Raw genomic sequence first — 19,653 nt, forward strand, 5'->3', positions numbered from 1 at the left:
ATAGTTATCATTTCTTCTAGTGTTGGGAACAAAACCGTTCCCTGAGGACTCTGTTCCTTTGCGGATTGTCAGGAGTGTAAAATTTTCTCATTCTGACACAGTAATGAGGAAATGAAACTTTCTCCCTTTACTCAAATTGAACGGGATAGCTCACCAGCAAACCCTTACCACTTAATGGAAGGAAGAGTTAACCTCGAGAACTCACAATAATTTAGTCCCTTCTGGTTGAAAATTTAGTCTCTTTCAGGTACATTAAAGATGGTTTAGGTTAATTCCCAGTGTTTCAGCATTTAATTCAGAATTTGAATTTCCCGTTAGCATTCTTCTTCTCCCTAAGGTTCTTCTCTTCTCCCGAGTGGCAGTCTCTCTGAATGCAGGCATAAACTTGCTAAGCCCCGTGGACAGGAGCATCCTTACTGGCTCCTGAGCTCTGTAACTGTCCGCTTCTGTGGCCTCTGCATCAGCAATGAGCGACTGTTCCTCCTGGATTTAGGTCACCTTCCTTGCTGAAATCCATCATCCCTGCCATAGCTACTAGACTTTTTTTTTCCCCCCAGATAGAATTTTCTTTTAAAAAATTATCTTTTACTGAAGTATAGTGGATTTACAGTGTTGTGTTAGTTTCAAGTGTATAGCGAAGTGATTCAAACACACACACACACACACACACACATTTTCAGATTCTTTTTCCATATAGGCTATTACAGAGTATTGAGTATAGTTTCCTGTGCTATGCAGTACATCCTCATTTAATCTATTTATATATGGTAGTTTGTGTATGTTACTTTCAAATTCCTAATTTATCTCTCTTCCCCACCTTTCCCCTCTGGTAACCATTAGTTTGCTTTCTATGTCTGTGACTCTATTTCGGTTTTGCAAATAACTTCACTTATATCACGTTCTACCCCTCCAGATTCTACCTATAAGTGAGATCATATAATATTTGTCTTTGTCTGACTTACTTCACTTAGTGTGATAATCTCCAGGTGCACCAATGGTTGCTCAGATGGTAAAACGTCTGCCTGCAATGCGGGACACCTGGGTTCGATTCCTCGGTCAGGAAGATCCCCTGGAGAAGGAAATGGCAATCCACTCCAGCACTCTTGCCTGGAAAATCCCATGGACAGAGGAGCCTGATAGGCTACAGTCCATGGGGTCGCAAAGAGTCGGACACGACTGAGCGACTTCACTTTCTTTCTTTCTTTCTTTCCACCCATGTTGCTGCAAATAGCATTATTCTATTCTTTTTTAGGGCTGAGTAATATTCTATGGTATATATTTACCACATCTTCTTTATACATCCTTCTGTCCATAGGTATTTAGTTGGCTTCCATGCCTAGGCTCTTGTAAATAGTGCTGCTGTAAAGATTGGTGTGTGGGCATCTCTTTGAATTATGGCTTTCTTTGCATATATGACCAGGAGTGGGATTGATGGATCCTTAGTCTTTTAAGGAACCTCCATACTCTTCTTCATAGTGGCTGCACCGATTTACATTCCCACCAATAGTGTAGGAGGGTTTGCTTTTCTCCACACCCACTCCAGCATTTATTATTTGTAGACTTTTTGATACCTTACTGTAGTTTTTAGCCTCCAGTCTTGAGGTCTGCAAAGCCCCCTTTTCTATTGTTCTTGTTCAGTCACCAAGTTATGTCTGACTCTTTGTGACCCCATGGATGCCAGGCTTCCCTGTCCTTCACTATCTCCCAGAGTTTGCTCAAACTCATATCCATTGAGTTGGTGATGCCATCCAGCCATCTCATCCTCTGCTGCCCACTTCTCCTTCTGCCCTTAATCTTTCCCAGCATCAGGGTCTTTTCCAATGAGCTGGCTCTTCGAATCAGGTGGCCAAAGTGTTGGAGCTTCAGCTTCGGCATCAGTCCTTCCAGTGAATCTTCAGGGTTGATTTCCTTTAGGATTGACTGGTTTGATCTCCTTTCAGTCCAAGGGACTCTCAAGAGTCTTCCTCAGCACCACAGTTCAAAAATGTCAATTCTTCAGCACTCAGCCAACTCTCACATCCGTACATGTGATGGACCAACTCTCACATCCGTACATGACACAACCTTTCCCTATACTCCTAGTCTTTTTATTCCTTATGTTCTTTTGGTCTCTTTACACTGTGGGATTTGTTATAATTTTAAAATAAATTTCCTTCATTTGCTGCATGCCTGCTAGACAATTTCCAGAGACTTTAAATGGGCTCGTGTGTGTGTGTGTTTGTTTTGATTTTCACTAGTTACTCTTGTTTCATGGAGGAGCAGGTTCATGGATCTTTTCTGATTCCATTCCAACCTAAAGGCTCTATCTTAATCCTGTTTATTTTCTCTGACTTTTTGGATTTTTTCTAGAAAACCTTAGACGGTATTGGGTATAGAAAGAAACTATTCCTGTGTCATTTCCTGAAATCTCTATTACCTGTAGAATTTGCAACTGAACACTTAAGTCTAAAGAACACTGTTAATCAAAAGGACTTAAAGAGCCTGTTTGGGGTTCAAAAGTTAAACGTTGACTCTTTTGCCTTCTGTAACAATATGAATCATTCTTAAGGCAATGGTTGAGTCTGACTGGATGGTTGAGTCTGACTGAGTGCAGAAATATCTGATTAAAGAGGTGTGAGTAAGAAAAAAAAATACATTGCGTATCATCTTATTATAGTATCTTTATCCCTTATGAAAATTCAGCAAGGTTTCATGAGGTAGACATATCCCTGTAAACACATTGTATGAATCAAACTTTTGCAAATCAATTATACTCACTTATATGCATGCAGTGCTGGCAGTCATTTTGAAAAACAAAAAGTGTTTTATAAATTGAATAACTTCCCCTTTATTTATCTGTCTTTTAAGTGTGTTTTATTATATTCTAACAATGGCACCCCACTCCAGTACTCTTGCCTGGAAAATCCCATGGATGGAGGAGCCTAGTGGGCTGCAGTCCATGGGGTCGCTAAGAGTCGGACACGACTGAGCGACTTCACTTTCCCTTTTTACTTTCATGCATTGGAGAAGAAAATGGCAACCCACTCCAGTATTCTTGCCTGGAGAATCCCAGGGACGGCGGAGCCTGGTGGGCTGCCGTCTATGGGGTCGCACAGAGTCGGACACGACTGAAGCGACTTGGCGGCAGCAGCAGTAGCAAAGCAGGAAGTTAAGTGCTCTAGTATGAATTGGAGAGATTTTGGTGTAAAGAAAAGGCTTATGCCTTCATATTTGTAGAAATGCAAATTTCATCCACTTCTATAACAAGTAATTTATAGTATCTAGGGAATCAGTACACCTTTCAGTTTATAATCTAATGTTTGATCTTCCCCAGAATCTTTCATTCTTTTCACAATAGGATCATTTTTTTTTCTTCTTGCTCCCTTACTATAACTCCATCACCACTTCTACTGCATCCAGGACAATTCTCATAAATCTGGTACCAAGATTCTTAAGTAACAGGCAGTGAGTGAGCTAGCTGTTCTTACTTCAGTCTGCCAGATGGTGGCAGCAGAGTACCATTAAACATTCAGGGGCTGGCCGTTCAGGGGAGTGGACTTGAATTTGAATATGAATCTGGAGAGTTCCAACCAAAAATGTGCCAGAGAGGACATCACTGTAGAAGGCGACTACTAGGCCTTATGTATTTAAAAATCATGATAATGTTTTGGAAATTCTCCCAGAGACTCAACTTTCTAAAAGGACTTAGGAATGTACCAATAGATGACAAAAGAGAAAATTTACTGACTTCAAGTTAGTATACAGATTTCAGGTTGAATATTTTACATTTCAGAATCAGATGAGGTGTATGCCCGGTCCACTCCCATTGTAGAATTCTCTCTTCATTGAGCTAATCAAGCTCACTTAGCCCCATCAACTCCTTCAACCTCCCACGCGTGTGTGCGTGCAAAGTCACTTCAGTAGTATCCGACTGACTCTTTGTAACCTTGACCCCTTGGACTGTAGCCCACCAGGCTCCTCTGTCCAGGGGATTCTCCAGGCAAGAACACTGGAATGGGTTGCTATGCCCTCATCCAGGGCATCTTCCCGACCCAGGGATCGAACCCACATCTCTTATGTTTCCTGCATGGGCGCCTCCTGGGAAGGAAGCCCTTCCACTTGCTGGACTCAATGAGAATTCAAAACACTTGAATTCTGACCACAGCTGTGCCACTGATTGGCTGTGCTTTGGAAGAGACACATCAGCTTTTGGGATGTCAGCGTCTTCCGTTCCAAACTCAGCTGTCTTCATCACCACTATGGCCGTTTCAGTTCTGATGTTCTGTGATTTATAATCCCTCCTCCATTTTTTTCTGAATAGAATCATACCAGAGGTCCTCCCCTTAAGTTCAAACTCCAGCATTTGAGAGAGGCAGCAAGCATGTGATGGTTAAGAACGCTCGGTTCTGCATTGATCACTTCTTTGCTGTGTGACTTGAGGCAAATTATTTAAGCTCTCAGCATGTTTTAGATTTCTGTAAATAATCTTTTGGTGACAATATTATATATTTCAGAGGGTTAAGTGAGAGTATTAGTACATAAAGGGTATACAAATTGAATATATTAATATTGAAAGCACTAAGACCTGTTCCTGGCCAATACTAAGTACTGCATGTAAGACAGGGCTTCCCAGGTGGTGCTAGTGGTAAAGAACCCACCTGTCAACGCAGGAGACAGGAGTTCAGTCCCTGGGTTGGGAAGATCCCCTGGAGAAGGGCATGGCCACCCACTCCAGTATTCTTGCCTGGAGAATCCCACGGGCAGAGGAGCCAGGTGGGCTACAGTCCAAACGGTCGCAAAGAGTTGGACAGACTCAAGTGACGTAGCACACACGTGCGTGCACACACACACACAGTAACAATCACAGAACCCAGGGGAACACAAACTCAGAAGGAGTCTCATTATTTTGCTCACCAATGAAATTCAGATGAAATAAGAATTGGCAGAGACGTCTTGGTTCAGTTCAGTTCAGTTCAGTCGCTCAGTTGTGTCTGACTCTTTGAGACCCCATGAATTGCAGCACGCCAGGCCTTCCTGTCCATCACCAATTCCCGGAGCTTACCCAAACTCATGTCCATTGAGTCGGTGATGCCATCCAACCATCTCATCCTCTGTTGTCCCCTTCTCCTCCTGCCCTCAATCCCTCCCAGCATCAGAGTCTTTTCCAATGAGTCAACTCTTCACATCAGGTATTGGAGTTTCAGCTTCAACATCAATCCTTCCAATAAACACCCAGGACTAATCTCCTTTAGGGTGGACTGGTTGGATCTCCTTGCTATCCAAGGGACTCTCAAGAGTCTTCTCCAACACCACAGTTCAAAAGCATCAATTCTTCAGCGCTCAGCTTTCTTCACAGTCCAACTCTCACATCCATACATGACCACAGGAAAAACCATAGCCTTGACTAGACGAACCTTTGTTGGCAAAGTAATGTCCCTGCTTTTCAAAATGCTATCTAGGTTGGTTATAACTTTCCTTCTAAGGAGTAAGCGTCTTTTAATTTCATGGCTGCAGTCACCATCTGCAGTGACTTTGGAGCCCAAAAAAATAAAGTCTGACACTGTTTCCACTGTTTCCCCATCTATTTCCCATGAAGTGATGGGACCGGATGCCATGATCTTCATTTTCTGAATGTTGAGCTTTAAGCCAACTTTTTCACTCTCCACTTTTACTTTCATCAAGAAGCTCTTTAGTTCTTCACTTTCTGCCATAAGGGTGGTATCATCTGCATATCTGAAGTTATTGATGTTTCTCCCGGCAATCTTGATTCCCACTTGTGCTTCCTCCAGCCCAGTGTTTCTCACGATGTACTCTGCATATAAGTTAAATAAACAGGGTGACAATATACAGCCTTGACGAACTCCTTTTGGAACCAGTCTGTTGTTCCATGTCCAGTTCTAACTGTTGCTTCCTAACCTGCATACAGGTTTCTCAAGAGGCAGGTCAGGTGGTCTGGTATGCCCATCTCTCAGAATTTTCCACAGTTTATTGTGATCCACACAAAGGCTTTGGCATAGTCAATAAAGCAGAAATAGATGTTTTTCTGGAACTTTCTTGCTTTTTTGATGATACTTATTCAAACCCATTCCTCGATCTCTTTTGGATTCAGAGCATGAAGATTGTGGTAGGACCAGCCCTCAGAGCAGGAAGAATCCTATGTAATTAGATAAGTTACTAGGCAGAAACTTTCCCAACCCCAGCTATGCAGTTCACTGCCTGCCATTTCAGCACTGAATTCTCTTAATACCTAATTTTTTGAACAGTGGTCCTCATCCAGGGCAGGGAGGGGCACACGGGGTTCTCTGGACGAGATAGGCTGGAGAGAGAGGGCTTAAGGAAAGTCGTGTCCAAACTCCCCTAATCGCCACCCTCTAGAGCTAATTTATATTCGTCCTTAAAATGTTAATGTTCATGATGGAGTCGCCAAAAAGGAGAGAGGAGTAATGAAGAGGAAACTGGAAAGAAGGTGTGAGCGGAGCCAGAGACAGGCAGTGTGGAGTGTGAGTGTCGCTCAGTCATATCCAACTCTGTGTGACCCCATAGACTATAGCCCGCCAGGCTCCTCTGTCCATGGAATTCTCCAGAAAAGAATATGGGCGTGGGTTTCCATGCCCTTCTCCAGGGGTTCTTCCCAACCCAAGGATGGAACCCGGGTCTCCTGCATTGCAGGCAGATTCTTCACACTCGGAGCCACCAGGGAAGCCCCCGGGGAGAGGCAAAAATAATGTTTTGAATAGGAGGCCCTAATTTGAATTTATCCTACTTCACAGTTTTCTTTAGATCTGGCCTTGGGTCGCTTTTTTCATCTTCATCCCATACTAATTGACCTCTTTAAGAAGGGAGTCAGCCCAGCCAGTGTTCCCCAGGGATGGGCATTCCAAACCCAGAAGCCTGAGTTCTTACCCCTGTAATGAGTCAAGCAGCTCATCTCTCTAGCTTGGCTAAAAGTTGTCCAAGATCTCCTGCAGCACCAATGGCTATGGGCAGGAGAGAGCACAGGCGTTCCTAAGTGGTTCTTCATCTCTAAAGCAGGGTCAGGGATCATATGTCCACCTAATTCCAGTAAAATGGAAAACAACCTGATAATAGTCCACCAAGACCACACACCAATATCTTGTGTTCCTGTACTCATGACAGTCGCCATTGTTCTTGTGGCCAATCCAGCACTTGGCTGTAGGGCTGCCTTTTCTGCAGTCTTCTGTGTCCATCTCCACCTGCTCTGTGGCCCTCTCCATATTTCTTATCCCAATGATTACGATAGCATCCTTGCTGTATCTAGTAAGGTATCTAGCAAGATACAGCATCATTGCTGTATCTTTCCCTGTATCTAGCCTCTCTTTAAACCAATCCATGCCATCTTTCATAGCTATAATAATCTTCTTGAAGTTTTGATCAGAAACAGATATATAAATAAAAAATCAAAGATGGATGAATGTTATCCCTCCTTTTGCAAGAGGAAGGCATGGGCTTGATTGCTTGTCCTGCTGCTGCTGCAGCTCCTAAGAACAGTGTTTCTTGTCTGGAAGACCTGGTATCACTTCTTAGGTGTGTCCCAATGACTGGTAGATTGCAGAATTTTCCAACAGTGTACCTACTGAGTAGACTGGAGCAGATTCAAAATCAGCCAAATAAGGCAGAAGTTATTTTCACTCATTGGGACTCTGGTAAGATTTGAGGGAGATAGAAAGGCATAAAATGATTGCTCTCGACATGGAAGTCATGTATGGGGCATGTTTTTAAAGGTAGTTCTATCGTGTGTGCCAGGAAAGGAGAACGGTTGGTTGTCGTTCTCAAGGAATCATTTCTTGAAGAAGAGAGAAAGGTAATCAAGATGTTGGCGTTACATAGGGCTTTTGTTTTTTGGTTCAGTCGCCCACAGGTCTTAGATATCTTAGCTGCCATGTCTTTTTTGATGTCTAATGCTTATAAGGAAACCATCTTTAGAATATCCATAGAGAAGAAGTCATAATAAGCCTTTAGCTTAGAGCGTTAGGCAAATTTCATTTCATTTTCCCTTGCCTAAAATATGAAAGCATAATTTTTTTCCACACTGTCAGCTGTAGATAGATTAAAATATAAACAAATCAAGTGGTCAAACTTTCTTAGAAAATGAAATCAGAGAAAACTCAGTTGCTTGTCTACTTCTTTGAGAGAAGGGGAGTTTGCTTCCTAGTTTTATTTTATTCTGAGCTCTCGCCCTCTGAATGTCTGAAGCAGTGAAGAAACTGGGGAGAAAGGCAGTAATAGACCGTCGCACATTCTTAACAGCCTCCTCTGGTAAGTGTCCTCTGAAAGAGGACACTTTCAGACTCCTTTTCTGAAATCCATTATGATTATAGAATTTAGAGATGAAGGGACCAAAGAGATCATGTGGAATAGGTGTTTTCCATTCGGAGCCAGCAGCACCCAGCCAGAGACTCCACCCATTCTCAGGCAGACTGTGCCTTCCAGCCCCTATGTCCATGCAGGAAGCTGCCAGCATTATGCAAATCATTTATGTATTCTAAGGAGAGGTTTTATCCCAAAGGACACAAGGGAAGAGTCAAAGCTTTATTTAGCAGAAATTTTGAGAGGTCCATACCTAGTACTCACTGAACCCACCCACCCTCCTCCCACCTTTTTTTTAATACCTGGCACACATCATCCGCTGGAGAGTCAGGCTCTGAGAAAGCAGAGACTTCCCGAAAGTTCCATTGTTCTCCGGCCAGTTTGGGCTTGTTGCCTTCTACATTCCACAGCTCACTTTCTCTCAGGAGCCCTAAGCCGGCTAGCCTTGAAAGGCTGACGGTTGGTAAAACGCTAGTCCTCGCTCAGATATTTCTTAAGAAGTTCCCTTCCTAAGCCACTTTCCCGCCCAGGGCAAAAAAAGTTAACAGAGAATAAGGAAACATGAGTCAACTTCAAAACCCCATCAAAATTCCATATGTAAAGTGAAGGCTTTCTGAGGATTACAGTCAGGAGCGATCTTATTCCAAACCTGGCTGTTAGCACACCTGTATGACGCAATTACTGCTGATTTAAGCCGACAGATCACATCAGCAAAGGAGGTCCTTCTTCTTTCGAAAGTGTGTTTTGACTCGGTTGATATTTTCTGTAGATTAAAATGGCTCAGAAGGAATTATATCAAAAGAAAAGGGATAGTAGAATATTTCTGTGGCTCATTCTGTCTGCCATTGTCCCAAACCTGGTGAGGTGCGGGCTTAAAGGATTGTCCCAGAGGAACTCTGCATTCTGAGTAGTCTCAGTATAGACAGAGTCTTAGATTTCCAGGAGGAAATGTGTATCTTTTCTCCATTTAGGTGGGTGGCTGCAGAAGAGTAGCCATGATGGCTCTTCTTTGACTTTGTCCATCTCCTTGATAACTTCTTCCCGGGCAATGTCCCCCTCTCTGATCATCTGGCAGTCAGGTTCAGGAAAGCAAATCATGCAGGGTTTTCGAACCATGAAAGAAAAGCATTTAACTTTCAAAGCATCCTTTAGAATGTTACTTTTCATCACAGTACCAAGTGCCAATTCTTATTGAGCAAGCATGGCTTCCTAGCCCAGCGCTTTGAAAGGATTCCTAGGTTAAATCTCTGCTCTGGAATAAGAGGGACAAGATAGAGTATCAACCTGTGGGTGCAGGAAGGAGTCATGGCTCACATGTCACGTTTTTGCTTTTTCCATCTCCAAGCAGCTTCCTGTGGCTCATCTAAAGACTACATGTCACCCGTCCGTGCGTTCATCCTCCTCAATCACCCTTTGAAGCCCCATTCTCATCCCCATTTTGCAGATGAGAAGGTGATCTGCTCTTGTGTTGTTTCCAGATGTCGAAATTCACACATGTTTTGCAACATATCCCGTGTAAGATCAAGATCCTTCAAAGTTAAAAATAAGAAAGGAAGCCTTGAGGGAAAAATGAAGTAAAAGGAGGCAGAATTGGAGGACAATGAATTTCAGCCTGACCAGTACCTGGGGAGGGAGAAGAGGACTTGGCTGAGATCTTTTCTTTGAGCCTGTAGAGACGCTAGTGGTAAAGAACCTGCCTGCCAATGCAGGAGATGTAAGAGACACAGGTTCAATCCCTGGGTGGGGAAGATTCCCTGGAGGAGGGCATGGCAACCCACTCCTGGAGAATTGCCTGGAGAATCCCATGGACGAGGAGCCTGGCAGCATACAGTCCATAGGGTTGGAAAAAGTTGGACATGACCGAAGCAACTGAGCATGCACCTCGTGACTGCAGACCGCGCTAGCAGCAGAAGGCTCCCCAACGCTACACTCGGGGGTGAGATGGGAGGAGCGACGGATTACAAAGGTGCAGAATGGATAAGAAAGTACACAATGTGTACTTATTTTAAACAGACCATATGGTAGTAACACCTTCACAATCATTTTCACCCACTCTTTAACTCTGCAGAGGAAAATTAAAGAGCTCTCTACCAACCATCCTCTTAGAATTAGACTATAGCTTGAAATTCTCAGCCTCTCCCTAGTCAAGGATGTAGAGCTGTCTCAGTCAATAGGAATAATCCAGAATAAAGGGGTATTATGCCAACTCACCAAGATGGCTCTGCCATTGCAGGGACAACGGTCGTGGTGATGAGAGACAGCCAGGAGGAATACTGTGAACTCCAGGACCCCTACTCAGAAACACGTATGAGCTTCTATAGCGGCTTGAGCGTTACTACCAAGTAAGCACCTCAGAGAACCCTGGTTCCCTATCAGTTTTTAAGAATCGCTGGGCAACAACAATTTGACTTAAACAGGAATATTAGCTTTATCAGCTCCTATCCTGACTAACGCAATTGTTCCTCACCAAAATGAATGCATCACAGCTTCTCCCAATATCACTTAGCTAAGCAAATATACCTGTCCCCGGCATTGTTCCAATCATTTTTACCAATGACAACCATAGGTTATGCACCTGGTTTTCATTCAGATCAGCCCTACTCTGGAAATGTGTGTCAGGGCAAGATTTCAGCTCTTTCCCAGTTTTTTTGGTTTTTTTTTTTTTTCTGTTATTAATCCAACGCTTTATTTTGAGCAAATTGACGCGAGACACAAATTGATGATGGTGTTTGGTTTTAGGTCTGCAAAATAGGGCCAATAAATTTTCCCTCCCCTACTCAAATTCCTACATCTCTTTAGTCCATGAAAACCCTGATTAAGCTGAATTCAGGGTTGTAGGTGAAGAGTGTGCGATCTGTTTAGTTAATTTTTAAATCGAGGGGTGATATAAAGGTTCTATCACCCCGGATTTTATTGTAAATAATTCTGTAGCATATCGGCAACGTTTCAACTTAGTAGCTGTAACATACCAGGAAAATCTTTCATGATTGAGAATTGTCATCAGCTGTGAGTAAATATTACATTTTCTTCAGAGCATAGAAATCATGCTGTGGCATTACACAGTGTTCAGGGCAAACACTGGTCCTGAGCTGTGTGACCTTGAGCAAGTTGCTTTACTTCTTGGTGTCTCAGTTCTGATTTAAGTGAGTATAGTAGTGATGAAGACCCTGAGCTTCTTTGTAATGACTGAATGAGATGAGGTATTTAAAACACTTTACTTGATTCCTAGCTGAGAGTAAGCATTCGTTAAATGTTCCATATTATTGCAATGAACAGTTCTTGTATCTGGGTATGAAATTGGACGGCAAACATGGTAGGTGCAGAGCCTTCCAGGGATGTGGATTTTGAGATAAACCCTTGATCTTATTTTGCTGTAACCCACGTCTTTCTTTTAATGCATGAGGCGTCTGGTTTCTGTTTACTGGAGGGTTCTGGATAGATGGGTCTGGTTAACAGAGGTTTTGCTGTACCTGTCCAGCAGGCGAGGCAGGTGTCAGGCGTCTGAGCCCCAAAGGTGCCATCTCTCGGTGGTGTGCTTTCTGAGAGGCATATAAAAGTCTAGAAATTACATTCTCTGTTCTCCTATTCTATGCTATTGCCTTCTATTCCAGGATTTTCTGAAACCTAAGTGAGGTAATCTACATGAAAGGATTACAGACTTTTTGGAGGAAAGAGTCTATGGAATCTCAGGAATTTTGCCTTACTCACATCCGCAAGCTAGCAGTGGCATCTGTAGATAGTTCTCTGTCTTTTTTGGTCTTGCCGCATGGCTTGCAGGGTCTTAGTTCCCTGACCAAGGTTGGAACTCAGGGCCATAGCAATGAAAGTGCAAAGTCCTAACCACTGGACTGCTGGGGAATGCCCCCCTTTTCCTTGGAAATGGTTGGTAATGCACTATGCAGTGAGTAGCTCTGTGTGCTCAGTAGGCACTCTGCTGGGTGTGTTGTTAGATGCAGAAATCATGTTTTAGCCCTCAGGAAACCTAGTTGGGTATACCAGATGCATTCAGATAAATTAATTTGAGGCCAAATAAGGCAGCATCCCTTCCAGGTCTACACTGATGATTCTGGCAAGAGGTCAAGCAGGAAGAGGTCAGTGGGGGCTGGGTGGATTGTTCCAGAGTGTTTCCTGTAGGAAGTGGGGTGGGATTGGGAGAAAGATAACAGCATGGGATCTCTAGTCCTGTGACAGACGTGATACGGGCAAGTCGTGGGAAACACATGGAGCCCTCTGTGTCTGAATAGCATGACTAGGGGTGGGAATGTATGATGGAGTGAGGAACAATGTCTCAGATTTCTCAAGAATGCACTCTTGGTTGTTGGTATTGCCCACGTGTGAATATATGCATGTATGTTACATTTGTGTTAATGCAAAGTTGTTGCAAAAACATAATTCCACTCTGAAAAGTGTTTTGTGACTGTAAAGACAGCATATGTGACAACACATAAAATGCTCCAACCATGTTTATACTTTCATTTATTCTTTCCTGTGTCTTCTCTGTGATATGAGAGGATTGGCAAGTCATGGATAATGAGAACCCACAGAAAATCCAATTTCAGCTATTGAGTTTCACTGACTTTTCTCACCATTCTTTAACACAGCTCTAAGGACAGAATCATGGATGTTTTCCCCATTGTCTTTAATTTCTTTATTGTCTGTAATAAATAAGGAAATGGTGTAAAGCAGGCATCTAAAAGGAAAATTTTAACCAATAATTAGAGAAATGCAAATCAGAACTACAATGAGATATCAGCTCACACCGGTCAGAATAGCCATCATCAAAAAATGTATAAACAATTAATGCTAGAGAGTGTGTGGAGAAAATTGAACCCTTCTCCACTGTTGGTGGGAATTTAAATTGGTATAACCACTACACAAAACAGTATGGCAAGTCCTTTAAAAACTAAAAATAGTACGACCATAAGACCTAGCAATCCCACTCCTGGGCAAAACCGTAATTCAAAAAGATAACATGCACCCCAGTGTTCATTGCAGCACTATTTACAACAGTCAGGACATGGAAGCAACCTAAATGTGCATCAACAAAGGAATGGATAAAAAAGATGCGGTACATATATACAATGGAATATTACTCAGCCGTAAAAAGAATAAAACAATGCCATTTGCAGCAACATGGATGGATCTAGAGACTCCCACACTGAGTGAAGTCAGTCAGTCACAGAAAGACAAGTGTCATATGATGTCACTTATATGTAGGCTCTAAAAAAAGGCTACAAATGAACTTACTTACAAAACAGAAGTAGAGTCATGGATATCGAAAACAAACTTACGGTTACCAGGGGATAAGGGAGGCGTATAAATTGGGACTGACATACACATACTATATGTAAAATAGATAAACTATAGGGAAATTTTTTAAAAAGGGAGTGGATATATATGTATATTTTACATATATATGTAACTGCTTTACTTTGCTGTGTACCTGAAACTAACACATTATAAATCAACTATACTCCAATAATGTTTTTTAATTTTTAATTGGAGGATAATTGCTTTACAATGTAGGGTTGGTTTCTGCCACACATCAACATGAATCAGTCATAGGTACACATATGTCCCCAATTTTTAAAAAAGGAGAATTGGTCCACATGGCCTGGTCCATCTGCAGACTGGACCCATCAGCCCTCTATATGACTAGGGGTTCCTGATTACGTCTAAAGAAGGTCAAGGACAGTGATAGTGTCCCATCCAGATTATCTCTAAAGAGGATGCATAATCATCTTCCACCTCTTAATTAAAAAGCAAGACAAATTCTCATGAATTACAGAGCTTAAGAAACTGATCAAAGCCACACTGCTGAATAGATGGTTATATGCATGTCAATAGATAAATGCCATTTGTGGGTGAATTTTCTGTGATATTTCATCAAGGGAGTGGTCAATTCAGTTGACTGAAATCCAGTGTTAATGGGATGAACAGCACATCTTGCTCCCACTTAGGACTATAAAATAGAGTGGGTTTCATTTTCTGGTTTTGAGGGTTTTGTTGTGGTTCTTCTTTTTGTGGGGCAGAGATAATTCCAACCAGCAAACTAGCAAACATATGTCCTGGGAAACAACCACGAGGGTAAAAGAGACTTGATGGCCTAATAGAGATGAATAGGTATTATTGGGGAAATAATATAAAATGTGTGATGGGTGCAACTTGTGACCCATTTTTGATGTGTTAGTAGTATTACATGCACATTTCCAAAACAGCATACAGTTATTTATAAGTTTGCTGACAGTGGGCTTGGTGTTTTTAAAGATGGAATCTTCAGACCACCAGTGGGTTTTCTGGTAAGTTCAGAAAATACTATCTTCTATTCTTAGTCCTTGAGGCCGTTCAAACGGCCTTAACATACTCAAAAGTTATAGTTCAATATTTCATTGCATCCCTGGTGTCTTTCTTTCCCCACAGAAAAAGCAACAGTAAGCAATGTCATAAGTAGCAGTTCAGATCTCAGACTAGCACGCTAAAGTCTGTTTAATAGATGGTAGTTAAATACGGTTTGTTGAGCAAATAGACAAACACTAGTTGTGTTCTGCGTCCTTGTGGCGGATTCTTTCCCAGCTAAGGTACCAGGGAAACTGGCCTTAAACCAAGGGGTCATGTGATTTGAGAAGGGGGAAGGTAAATATTTCTTCTTGTTTCTTTCAGGGTGAAAAGATGAGCCCCGTGCACAATGTGGTGGTAAATAGAAATGCATACCAATCCCTCTTGGACCTCCTTTGCCTTCACTTCTGATTTCTTTCCCATAGCCACACCACTGGGGTGAGCTTAGGAGAGTTCTGTCCACTTTACTGTCGCACAGGACAACTATGATGTCTGTGCGTGCTCAGTTGTGCCCAACTCTTTGCCCGCCAGGCTCCTCTGTCCATGACATTTTCCTGGCAAGAATACTGAAGTGGATTGCCTTTTCCTCCTCCAGGGGATCTTCCTGATCCAGGGATCAAACCCAGTATTGACTATTCTCTATCAAAATCCACTTTTTCAGGAAAACTGGCTTTGACCAGGTATTAGAAAGAAAACATTGGGATACAACTAACTCATATTATGTTGTGACTGACTAGTAGCAGGATAACCACACTAAGTCTTTCAGTATTTTTAAAAGTTGAGTGTTTATAAACTCAAGTAGACACAGATAGATAGCTAATCATTGAAACAAGGAGAGGTGGAAATTTTCAAGCAGTGTGTGATGGATCTGGGTTGGGAGAGGAGGCCAATTCTAATGAAAAATCTTTGGGACTATTGGCCCTTCCGTAGAAGCCCTCCTTCTGGGTCTGCCACATTCAAACCTCACAGATGCTGGTGAAATCCAAATAAGTTTCCACACAACTTCCCTTTCCATTTTGTCTCTAAGAAACCTGTGGCTAAGGGCTTATGAATAGTGTCAGCTTTGTCTTCATGCTCTCCGTGTCTTTTTAGAGATATCAGAGGCCATGCATATTATTTTTTCTCTCTTTATCCAAATGTCCAGCCCAGCCTTAGCTCTTTAAAGCAAGTGATCATTGCCCCATGGCAGACTTGAGCCCACCATCAATTTCCTCATCTGTAAAGCAGAGATAACAATAGAACCGAATTGAAATGTTGTGAGGATTGTAGCAAAAATCAAGCAAGCGAAAAGGGGTTCCTTTGCTGTGATTCTTCCCTCTGCCTTCATTTCTCTGGCTGGTAGATTTTCATGCTTTTGCAACTAGTTTCTTTCTCCTTCAAGGGGAGAGGGCTTGAAGTTTAAGATCTTCCCAAATTTCATGTACTGTCTATGGCCCACCAGCCAAGACCATCAGCTCAGCGAAGCATGTCATCAGGGTTTCCAGAGAAGGTCTGTGATGTGGTACTTCCCATGGGCATATTCACTTCGCTTTGCCCAAGTCTGTTCGTTGCTCACCATGTCTTCTCCAGAACACTCTTTCCGTGGCGGTTCCAGCTCCTTCCTTGGCTCTTTCCCAGGGTCTTCCAGCTAATCCCATGGCAGCCTTCAGGTTCTGAGCAAATTATAGTCCATCAGAATGGCCAGTGGGTACTCTGCCCGCCATGGCTCCTGGGATGTCTGTCCCTACAACTTTTCACTTTCAGGTACCATGCTCCTTACACACACACACACACACACACACACACACACACACACTGATATTAGGAAAGGAAGCTGGGCCCTTCCTCTCTTTCTAGTCTCAGCTCTTCACATTTATTGAATTCTGTGCTTCAGATGATCCAGACAGAAGAAATGCCATCTTTTAACCTCAGTGGTGTCTGAATTCCTACTGAGGACCAGCTTTTAGGGTCTTTCCAAGAGAAGGAGCTTGGATATGAATCACCATATGTGGTTCTTCTCTCTCCACACCTTGTCTGATCTTTCTGCAAAGCTAACCAAGTGAGATTATCTGAGTAGGTACTTTTTTCCCTTTTGTCCATATTAAGCTTTTAAAATAACTTTCCCTCTAGACAAGCACAGACTTCTCTGTTTACATAAAATATGGCCCATCACTGGTAAATCAGAAGCATTCTTTACTTCTTTCCTTCGTACACACTTATTGAGTATTCCCTTACTGTAGGATTTCATATCACCTTCTAGAAATCCACACCTGCTTAGTACTGAGTAGCCAGCATTTTATCTCCCAGAATTACCTTTCTTCAGAGGCCAGGTAGTTCTTATGTTCCCAGTGCTCTTGTTTCCAGCCTTATGTTTTAGAACCTCTAAAGATGCCTTCCTCATTTCAATTGATATTCAATTGATACATAGGAATCACTAGCAGGGGTGTATTTTGGCCAGGAAGTTTAATAAGCAGCTTCATCAAGTCTCAATAAAAAGTTAAAAAAAACCCAGTGATACAAATATATCTGTGTCCAATTATAGGTATAGATATTGGGGTAGGGATAAAGATAGACACAGACACATCTAGAAATGATATACTGCTAAGTCGCTTCAGTCGTGTCCGACTCTGTGCGATCCCATAGACGGCAGCCCACCAGGCTCCGCCGACCCTGGGGTTCTCCCGGCAAGAGTACTGGAATGGGTTGCCATTTCCTTCTCCAAGGAATGATATATTTAAGCAAATTAAAAGACGCTTGCTCCTTGGAAGAAAAGTTATGACCAATCTAGGCAGCCAAAGCAGAGACATTACTTTGCCAACAAAGTCTAGTCATAGCTATGGTTTTTCCAGTAGTAAGTATGGGTGTCAGTTGGACTATAAAGATAGCTGAGCATCGAAGAATTGATGCTTTTGAACTGTGGTGTTGGAGAAGACTCTTGAGAGTCCCTTGGACTGCAAGGAGATCCAACCAGTCCATCCTAAAGGAAATCAGTCCTGAATATTCATTGGAAAGACTGATGCTGAAGCTGAAAGTCCAATACTTTGGCCACCTGAAGGGAAGAACTGACTCATTTGAAAAGACCCCGATGCTGGGAAAGATTGAAGGCAGGAGGAGAAGGGGACGACAGAGGATGAGATGGTTGAATGGCATCACCAACTCAATGGACATGAGTTTGAGTAAGCTTTGGGAGTTGATGATGGACAGGGAGGCCTGGCGTGCTGCAGTCCATGGGGTCACAAAGAGTTGGACACGACTGAGTGACTGAACTGAACTGAACTGAACTGAAGCATCATGAGCCTGAGTATCAAAGATAGATGAAAGGGCATTTCAGAGAATAAAAGAATAAGAATTTGAGAAGAATGAGTAGATTTGTTCTTTTGAAATTTCCAAACAGTGCCTTTCTAGTTCTTGTCTCAGATTTGTTGGCGAAAATCTGACTTCTTGAGAAGCAGTGTGCCAGACTCCAGCAAAGTGCCATACAGACAAACACACTTTAACTGTGTTTGTATACACTGCTTTTTTCTCTCTTTATTTTCACTTATTAATTTTTTTTTTTTTTTTTTACATATTGAAGGCCTGTGGCTACCTCGCACCAAAGTGGATTGGTGCTATTCTTCCAAAAGCAGTTGCTTACTTTGTATCTCATTTTGATAGTTTTTGTAATTTCTAAGTTTTCTATTATTATTTTGTTGTGGTGACCTGTGATCAGTGATCTTTGATGCTGCTATTGTAATTGGGGCACCATGAACCGCACCCATATAAGACTGTGAACTTAACCAATAAATGTCTGTGTTCTGACTGCCCCACTGACCAGCTGTCCCCCCATCTCTCACCCTCTCCTCGGGCCTCCCTTTCCCTGAGACACAGCAATATGGAAATTAGGCCCATTAATAAACCTACAGTGGCCTCTAAGTGTTCAAGTGAAAGGAAGAGCCATGCATCTCTCGCCTGAAATCAAAACCCAGAAATTATTAAACTCAGTGAGGGAGACAGAGACAGGGCAAAAGCCAAGCCTCTTGTACCAAATGTCAACTTGAGAATGCAAAGGGAAAGTTCTTGAAAAAAATTAAAAGCACTACCCCTGTGAACACACAGTTGATAAGAAAGTGAAACAGCCTTATTGTTGATATGGAGAAAGTTTTAGTGGTCTGGACAGAAAATCAAACCGGCTGCAGCATTCCTTTAAGCTAAAGCCTAATCCAGCATTCTCCTCCATTCTCTGAAGGCTGAGAGGTGAGGGACCTGCAGAAGAAGTTTGAAGCCAACAGAAGTTAGTTCATGAGGTTTAAGGAAAGAAGCATCTCCATCACACAAAGTGTGAGGTGAAGCAGCAAGTGATGATGCAGGAAGAGATCCAGAAAATCTAGCCTAGATGATTCATGAAAGTGAATGCACTAAACGAGATTTTCAGTGTGGATGAAATAGTTTTATATATATATGGGAAGAAGATGCCCTAGTCCTTTGATAGCTAGAGGGGAGAAGTCAAACTGGTTTCAAAGCTTCAAAGGACAGGCTGACTCTTGTTAGAGGCTAAGGCAGCTGGTGACTCCAAGTTGAAGCCAAATCTCATTGACTGTTGTGAAAATCCTAGGGTCTTTTAGATGAAAATTGTGCTAAATCTACCCTCAGTGCTCTTTAAATGGAACAACAAAACCTGGATGACAGCACATCTCTTCACACATGGTTTACTGAGTATTTCCTCCATTGTGGAGACCTACTTCTGAGTAAAATATTTCTTTCAAAATATTTCTGCTCATTGACAATGCACTTGGGTCACCCAAGAGCTCTGATGGGGATGTACAATAAGATTCATGTTGTCTTCACGCCTGCTCACACAACATCCACTCTGCAGCCCATGGATCAAGGAGTAATTCTGACTTTCAAGTCTTGTTATTCAGGAAATACATTCTGTATGGCTGTCGCTGCCATACATAGTGATTCCTTTGACGAATCTGGGGGAAGTAAATTGAAAGCCTTCTGGAAAGAATTCACCATTCTCAAAGCCATTCACAATTCATGGGACATTCACAA

At 42.4% G+C, this 19,653-nt stretch overlaps 1 protein-coding gene across 2 annotated transcripts in view; it reads left to right on the forward strand.

The window, feature by feature from the left end:
• Positions 1 to 9,339: 9,339 nt before the first annotated feature.
• LOC139180115 (potassium channel subfamily U member 1-like) overlaps positions 9,340 to 19,653 on the forward strand; it is a 75,630-nt gene continuing 65,316 nt past the window's right edge. For both annotated transcript variants that reach the window (XM_070781385.1, XM_070781386.1), the window contains exon 1: positions 9,340 to 10,649. In XM_070781385.1, coding sequence (XP_070637486.1) covers positions 10,507 to 10,649 — 143 coding nt within the window. In that variant the 5' untranslated portion in view covers positions 9,340 to 10,506. The remainder of the gene's footprint in view (positions 10,650 to 19,653) is intronic.

Source organism: Bos indicus, chromosome 27 (genome assembly GCF_029378745.1).
Source record: "Bos indicus isolate NIAB-ARS_2022 breed Sahiwal x Tharparkar chromosome 27, NIAB-ARS_B.indTharparkar_mat_pri_1.0, whole genome shotgun sequence".
NCBI classification, from domain to species: domain Eukaryota; kingdom Metazoa; phylum Chordata; class Mammalia; order Artiodactyla; family Bovidae; genus Bos; species Bos indicus.